The 8336-nt window shown below is 31.6% G+C and overlaps 1 protein-coding gene across 2 annotated transcripts in view; it reads right to left on the bottom strand.

Moving 5' to 3' along the window:
- Positions 1-1432, bottom strand: part of LOC106679070 (odorant receptor 43b) — a 10760-nt gene extending 9328 nt beyond the window's left edge. For both annotated transcript variants that reach the window (XM_014418020.3, XM_067048087.1), the window contains exons 1-2: positions 588-1432; positions 397-496 (exon numbers count right to left, since the gene is read on the bottom strand). In XM_014418020.3, the coding sequence (XP_014273506.2) occupies positions 397-496; positions 588-1426 (939 nt within the window). In that variant the 5' untranslated portion in view covers positions 1427-1432. The remainder of the gene's footprint in view (positions 1-396; positions 497-587) is intronic.
- Positions 1433-8336: the final 6904 nt, after the last annotated feature.

Raw genomic sequence — 8336 nt, 5'->3', positions numbered from 1 at the left:
CTAAAAACATTTTTACATAATAGAAAGATGATATAATTCCTCTATAATTCTATTTAAAAAATATCTTTTGCTTTTATATTACTTTTAATTTAAAATAAAATATCATATAGTGATCACTAAAAACATTTTGAAATAATAGAGAAATGATATAATTCCTCTGTGATTTTATTTTAAAAATATCTTTTGTTTTTATATTACTTCGGAAATTTAAAATAAAATATTATATGATGATCACTAAAAATGTTGTTATATAATAGAGGGATGATATGTTATGATTTTCTCTGTGATTCTTTTTTACAAATATCTTTTCCTTTTTTATAACTTCGGGAATGTAAAATAAAATATTACATGGTGATCACTACTTTTTTTTTATAGAATAGAAGGAAAATAACCTACAAATAAAAATTGAAAAATGGATGCGATGAGCAGAAGGCCACCAGTTGCAAGAAGCATCGTTATGTATCCGTTAAAACAGTTTTTAAGTCTTTCTCCGTACCTTTAAACAAATGATTAGTTTAAAGAATATGCAATGATATTATTTTATTTCAATTAAAATTATATAATAGTTATATAGATAGAAAAGGTACCCGAAAAGCATCTCTTGATCACGTATGATAGCTAGAAGTTCCTTGTAAAACAGGTCTTCGACTTCTCCCTGGGTTAGTCCTTTCTTGTCGCTGTATTGGACGATCTCTTTCTTGCTGAGAGTCGATACGTGGTAATTGAGGACTGACACTTGTGCATGGAGGGTCATCACTTCCATAGTAATCACAAGTTCGTATATCATTACTGTATATCCGACCCAAAAGAACAATAAGAACTCGTAAACGTAGACAATCTCTTCCCAGGGAGATCTAGTAAAAGGTATCGGATACCATCCACCTAATATCTTCTTAGGTCCGGTCGTGACATCCTTCATATTTCCGACATGGTTCGCGATGTACTCGGAGCTGATGCAAGGGTTCATCGTCCACAGTGAAACAGCAGTAAAAGCAATAACCACAGCTATAAAGCACCAAAAATTGCACTTTTTGGTTATTCTTTTGAAAATTCTTTTCGCGTTCGGTTTCTTGTATTCCGGAAGGCTTCTAAGTATATCGTTAGTCATGACTTCGAGGAGCGCTGCATGTTCTTTCAAATTCATCGAATAAACTACCTGTTTGAAGGTCATCTGTAAGAAGGATAATGTGTTCAACATGATTATGGTGGCTTTTTCTAGATCGAATTTTATGTAAGCAGGCGACATAAACTGGAAGATGGGAAAGGGTATGCAGAGAAAAGTGAGGAACCATTGAACCTTAAAGAAGAAGTTGGCTTTCCCAGAAGTCCTGTAGGTGTTCACGGTACCCCAGAACCCAAGGTACTTTACGAAGAATATACTGAGTCCGTCCATGAGATCTTTCTCCATCACCCGTTCTGGAGCCATCTTCGACTGAACCCTGCCCCTTTACTGAGGCTATCGTCTCTTTTTCTTTTTATTAATGAACTAATTACTGTCGGAAATTGGCCTGAGAATAATTCATGTTCATTATTACTCTTTCTACCTTCAATCGTCTTCCAATTAATCCATTATTTCCAGTTACGAAAGTGAATCCTTTATATCGGATCGGTAATGAAGTTAAAATATATATCAACAGAGGGAGAATGTTTTTTTTCTTCTTTTTTTCAATGACTATATTACCAACGACAAAACATGATTTATAAATTGATTTTTTCTTTTTTGTTCTTTGTCTACTTTAAGTTGAGAACATGAATTTATAATAAATTTAGCAGACCCGGCAATGATTCACTATTTTTATATTTGAGGATGTATATACAATAATTTAACACTATTGAAACTTTGATATCAATTAATATATAGATGAAGTGATAAGGCGGTAACTATAGTAACATAAATGATAACTATAAACTTCAGTGTATAATCGTTGTTTTTTTTTTCCAGACAATTTGATTATCTATGATATTATCATATATATGCTACAAATAATATTAATAGTTTTTATATAATAACCTTCACTGTGCATAAATATTAGTAATTTTTAATTTCTATGGAAAATGATATTTGAGGGTTCCAGGCGACCCCAAAAACGAATATGAATCGATTTTTCCTGGATAAAAATTTTATTAACTCACTTTTCTGAATTCCTCATGATGTTTATTTTTTTTTTAAATTTTTAGTGTATAAAAAATCATTTAATAGAATTAGTAATTTTTTTTTCTTACTCTTAAGAAAGATCCACTTTAATAAACTCCAGTAAGGAACTAGGTCTTGAAATAAATACGGATAAAACAAAATATATGGTTAGCAATAGAAACGAAAGCAATTTCGGTGATTTAGATATAGGGGGAAATACGTTCGAACAGGTAGATAGGTTTAAATATTTAGGTTCTTCGGTAACTAGAAAGAACGAAATTGATGAGTAAATAAAAGCTAGGTTGAAGGCCGGAATTGCTTCAATTTCTAAACTGCTTAGCTCGCGCCTTCTATCGAAAAACTTAAAAATTAGAGGCCTGACCTCTTCCACTAAGGGATGAACAACGCCTTAAGTTTTCCGAAAATAAAGTGTCACGCAAAATATTCGGACCGAAAAAGGATGAACTAACGGGAGAATTTAGAAGAATTAAGGGACCTACATCCGGTAAATATAATTCTATAAGTTATAGTATTGCGGCGTATAAGATGGGTGTGTAAGGTTGTAGGGCTTAGTAACGAGTGGATCCCTAAAATGGTAATAAACACTGAATCGACGTATAAACATCCGTGGGGTAGACCGAAACGTAGATGGGAGGATTGTGTTAAAGCTGATTTAGTAGAATTGAGTTTGGAGGGGCACATCACTGGAAGGATGTAGGCAGAGAGCGTTTGGTGGTATCGGCATCGAACTTTCGGGTTCCTTATGCCTTCATTATTATTTTTAGAAAGATCCAAATCGATTGGAACTGTAATGAAAAACATTATACTTAACACAAACAATTTTGATCCAAATATACTCTCAACATTTATTTTCAGAAATTCTCCAACGTTTTGGCTCTCAGGCCATTTTTAAGGAGGCAACCTTAAATATTGATGTCATATTCTTTAATATTTTTTGTGAAGGCTAATTGCCAATGTTATATTGTTGAAAACAAGGTCACAAATTTTTATTTTTATTTTTAAAAATTGTTTTAAAAGAATATGACATTAGTATTTAAGGTTGTCTCCTTGAAAATGGCCTGAGGGCCGAAACGTTGTAGAATTTCTGAAAAAAAAATGTTGGGCCAGACCAATGCTTCCATGATAAACTTCCCAACCACCCAAATCCACTTGTTTCTATATTGCCTTCACCTTCATTACCTAATAATCCTTCTAGGCGTCTGAAAAGAAGATGTCCTCGAGATCTTCTCCTCTAGAAATGTTATTGGAGTTCTATCAATGGGTAGATTCTCCACATGTTTGTATCATGTCAGTATGTCACCTACAGCAAATTTACTTGTATATATTTTTATACAGTTGTAAATAACAATACATAAATTATTTTAAAAATGTTGAGAGTATATTTGGATCAAAATTGTGTGTGTTAATAATAAAATAAAACACTCTCAAACAATAATTATAATAAATCATTACTTGAAAAATTTATACTTTATGAGATATGCGTCAAAAATACTTAATACTTTAATATCTTTGCTAATTGTTTATATCGATATTAATATGAATGTAAAATATTGAATTGAATTTTAAATTATTGAAGCAATATATTTATATTTCTTTTTGAAATTTATAATACAATTTTGTTTCTAATAATAATACGATAATTTTTTTTAATAATCGCATTTCCTCTGCTGTAAGTTAAATTGCATGTTTCCCAAGAATTATCCAGCTTTCTGACCATAAATAAGAATGCTGACTTAAACAGGAATAACTTGTAGTACAAGAGCCCAAGAGGAGAAAAAAGGCAGTTATATCATCCCAATTTTTGATTACTTTAATGAAAACTATGTATAAAAAATGGCGCCAATACGTTAAATATTTTTCGAGATATAGCTTTTTAAAAAACAACATTTCATAAAAATGTTGTATGGGACGTACTGAAAGATCATTAGTTAGTGAATTTATTTTGAAAAATTTATATATCAAAAACCATTTGACGTACAGATGTCTATTAGCACTCAAATTAAAGCTAGTTTAATAAGTTATAAAGTAGCTTATGATGTCTATCTTCGTAGGAGTAATAGTTTACATGAAATTTGCTAAAATAAATTGATTTATAGTTGTTCCGACAAATTTTCATTTGCCAAATTTATATTTTTAATATTCAGTAGATTTTTAAGAAATTTTGCTTTATTAAAAAGCTCTATCTCGAAAAATATTTAACGTAAATAACTCTATTAGACCTCATATTTTAGCAAATTTACTATTCTTTAAATGACGTTCTCTTAGTTTGTCATGTGTTGTTCCCACTTTTTAATATATAGAGCTCCGAATGAAATTTTTTTTTTTTTTTATCGCTTTGAAACAGCCGCCGTTTTTTATTCCTCCTACCTATACTTGACAGACTCATCAATTTTGACTAGTAATTATTCGTAGTTTTCATTAAAGTAATAAAAAATTGGGGTGAGATAACTGCCTTTTTTTTCTTCCCGGCTCTTGTACTATTAGGTTCTTTGCTTACTTCTCGTTTACCTATCGTTACTTATAGAGCTTAAGGTGTCTGGCCGTTGTACTGTTTCCTTTTTTTTATTCAGTTCAATATCTCATGGTCTATTAGTCCATCTCTACTTGTGATGGTACCTAATCATAATAATCAACAACAAAATTTTCCACTATTCCTAGGTTGTGTGCAAGACAATCAATTACAACCTGATGGCCTGGCATTCCAACATGCGTGATTTTACTCTTGCTGGGATTTATACCTAATCCTTACCTTTTCAATTCTTTAGACCACTCATTGACAACATCGTGTAGACGTTTAAGTCCATCTACAATCTCCACTATGTCATCTGCCGATTGGTAACTATGATAGAGTGAGAATTCTTTATTCTGCCATGCTACCGAAATATATTGGGTTGCTACAGTATACCAAACAATCCATGATCGGACATATATACCATAAATGTATTCACAAGATATAACAATAATTTTTTTTCACTTCCTTTATCCTTTACAATCAATACTTGTCTACAAATATAAATACTACAATCACTAAATACATACATTTATTTTTTTCTTTCTTAACCAATTTCAGTACACTTAACAATTTTATTTCATTAACTCGACAATTTTATTCTCCCTATCTCACTCTCTCAGACCTTCCCTCTCCAGTGATCCGCTACCCACGTTCGATCCGTTAAACAAATTTATTATCCGACAGCAATGTGGAGTCAAACCAAAGACATTATAGTCATCGCAGTAGATCAGTTTATACAAAGAAACAAACAAATTTTAAAAAATAAGTATATGGATTTAGGGAAAAACAAAACAAAAAGTCAGTTAAAAGAAATACTTCAATGAATAGATAAGATAAATGAAATAATTTAATGAATAAATAAGTTAAGAGAATACGTAAATTTTAAGTTAGATAGATTTATTTATTGATAGATATTACAATCTCCCATACAGTTGTGGGCAATATGCAATAGTGATGAATGATCTCATACATACTGAAATAAATAAATAAATAAATAATAATAATAAAAAAAACTCTCTTAAAATATATATATAAACAAAAGAATAGACAAGATGAACATAATCAAACTATCTGTATGAAAAATAAATAAATAAAATAACATAATGATAAAATAATATATACAATATTTACACAATCGACCTGAGGATCCCTAAGCCCACTCTATCCCCCACGTGTGAGGGGTAGAGCAGAGCTCAAGAGATCCCCGCGCATCCCTCTCGCCGCATCACTGGTAATGCATACATAAATTAAAACACAAATCGATAGGTCCAAGAACTAAAAATAAAATAAAAAGCAATGAATAATCTCAGAGCTACTTCCCATGCAGGTGATGGTGTATGATCCCCAGACAGTCCAAAATAATATTTTCCGCCAAGATCGCAATATCCCCGATGCTAACACTAAGAACTTCCTTGTTCTATCTGGTATTGTTCCACGAGATTCAAACCAGAGGTCTCTCACGGTGAACTCTCTCTCTCCGAAGGTCTCGCGGAATTTTTCCTTAAGGAAACAGACACATTTTTCATATATTTCCTTATTTCCCCTTTCTACTCCTCCCATCTGATCGAGGTCATTATCCTCAAACCTCACTGTCGGATCCAAGACCAGAGCCGTCCCTCCGGTTTTAAATATAAACTAAGATGCAATGGACATAAAAAAAAAGAATACAAAATAAAAGTTTAAAAGCCTACAATAGAGAAATGATAAAGCGTGAGCAGCAGAAATCCTTTCCTAATGTCGTATTTTCTCCTGTAAAGAGAATTCCGTGAGAAAATATTAAATTTTGATAGTTATCAATTGAATGAGAAAAATCGATTAGGTTATTAAGAAATGGAAAGAAACTAGTCCAAAGACATATTTGACATTCTTATCGCATTCAGCCGTCCGACTTCAACATAATCTATTTCGACATATGCTCTTCAGCCGTCATTGCTTTTACTGGAGTATTTTAGTAATTGCGTTTCTCTCAGCAGTTGTGTTTTCCTTTCTTCGAAATGCAAAGCACAAAATGTTTAAAGAAAGCTTTTATGATACCGCGTATTGCAGGGTTATGCCCGCTTTCGTTTGATGGTGATTTCCCGCAAATAGATTATTTACTTCTGCCATATTCTATTTTTGTTATTTCGTTGTTCGGTTTCCAAAGTATTTGGTGTTTAATACAAACATTGTATTTCGCAATTGATATAGTCATTATTATCACTTCAAATGTCATGATCGTATTATATTACTGCAATATTGTATCTTCATACTTATACTTAGTATTTGCAAGAGATAGCCTCACATCCATATTTTTATATTTCACGGAAGTTGACGTTTATTTCTCAAAATTAGGCAAGAAAGCTATTTACGAAATAAATCTATTTTATGATTTTATATTAATCTCATTTGGAAGTATTGTATTTTTTTATGAGTACACCCAACAGTGGAAGTACATTTTTAAAATGGTTGAAGTAATTACCTTTCACTATTTAGTGCTATCAACATTTGTTTGTGTAAATCCATTTATTAAGATGTTATATCTTATAAAGCACCGTTTCAAGATGCTGAATTCAACCTTTGTCGAACTCAAGTCATATCAGTTCAGCCAGAGTGAAGTCTTGGAAGTAATTTTGAAATTGCATGATATCCTTTCCCGAGCTTGTGAAAATTTGAATAAATTCTTTTCGTCTCAATTACTTTTTGCAGTTTGTATTTGTTTCTTTAATGTTTCAATAGGGGCTTACTTTATTATCACTGGAGTTAGAAAAATGCATTTAATCCATACTTTTTGCGAAACTTCTGCACTACTTTTTCAAGTGATCCTGATTGGTTTACTTGCAAATGTATGCAAAACTACATCTGATGAGGTAATTAATACTGGATACGGATATAAAATAAGAATCCATTTAAAACCCGTCAACTCTGTGACTATTGTTCCCACTTGGACTGTCTGGTGAATAGCGGACTCTCGGGTGAACTCAAAAATATACGTATTTTGAACTCCTCAATACGACTTATTTTCGGGATCACCAGAGATACGCCTCTACCTGCCTCTACCCTAGCGTCATTCCTTTTCCTACTGATATCATATATCTCATCAATCATATATCCTACAAAACCTGCATTTCGAATCCTCTGTTCAATTCGCTACTTCGTTTAATGAAAACTATGTATAATTAATAGTCAAAATTGATGAGTCTGCCAAGTATAGGTAGGGGGGATAAAAAATGGCGGTTGTTTCAAAGCGATAAAAAAAAAAATTTCATTCGAAGCTTTATATCTTAAAAAGTAGAAACAACACATGACAACCTAAAAGAACGTCATTTAAAGAGTAGTAAATTTGCTAAAATATGAGCCCTAATAGAATTATTTATGTAAAATAGTTTTCGAGACATAGCTTTTTGAAAAGCAACATTTCATAAAAATGTTGTATGGGACGTACTGAAAGAACATTAGTTAGTGAGTTTATTTTGAAAAATGTATATATCAAAAACCATTTGACGTACAGATGTCTATTAGCACTCAAATAAAAGCTAGTTTAATGAGCTATAAAGTAGCTTATTGATGTTTATCTTCGTAGGAGTAATATTTTACATGAAATTTGCTAAAATAAATTGATTTATAGTTGTTCGGACAAATGTTCATTTGCCAAATTTATATTCATATGTGAATATCATAAAAACTACTACC

This window comes from Halyomorpha halys, unplaced genomic scaffold (assembly GCF_000696795.3).
Source record: "Halyomorpha halys isolate HHAL.00 unplaced genomic scaffold, Hhal_1.1 Scaffold12.1, whole genome shotgun sequence".
In the NCBI taxonomy this organism is placed as follows: Eukaryota; Metazoa; Arthropoda; class Insecta; order Hemiptera; family Pentatomidae; genus Halyomorpha; species Halyomorpha halys.
The sequence above is the reverse complement of the archived record's forward strand: the minus strand, read 5'-3'. Positions and strand labels throughout refer to the sequence as shown.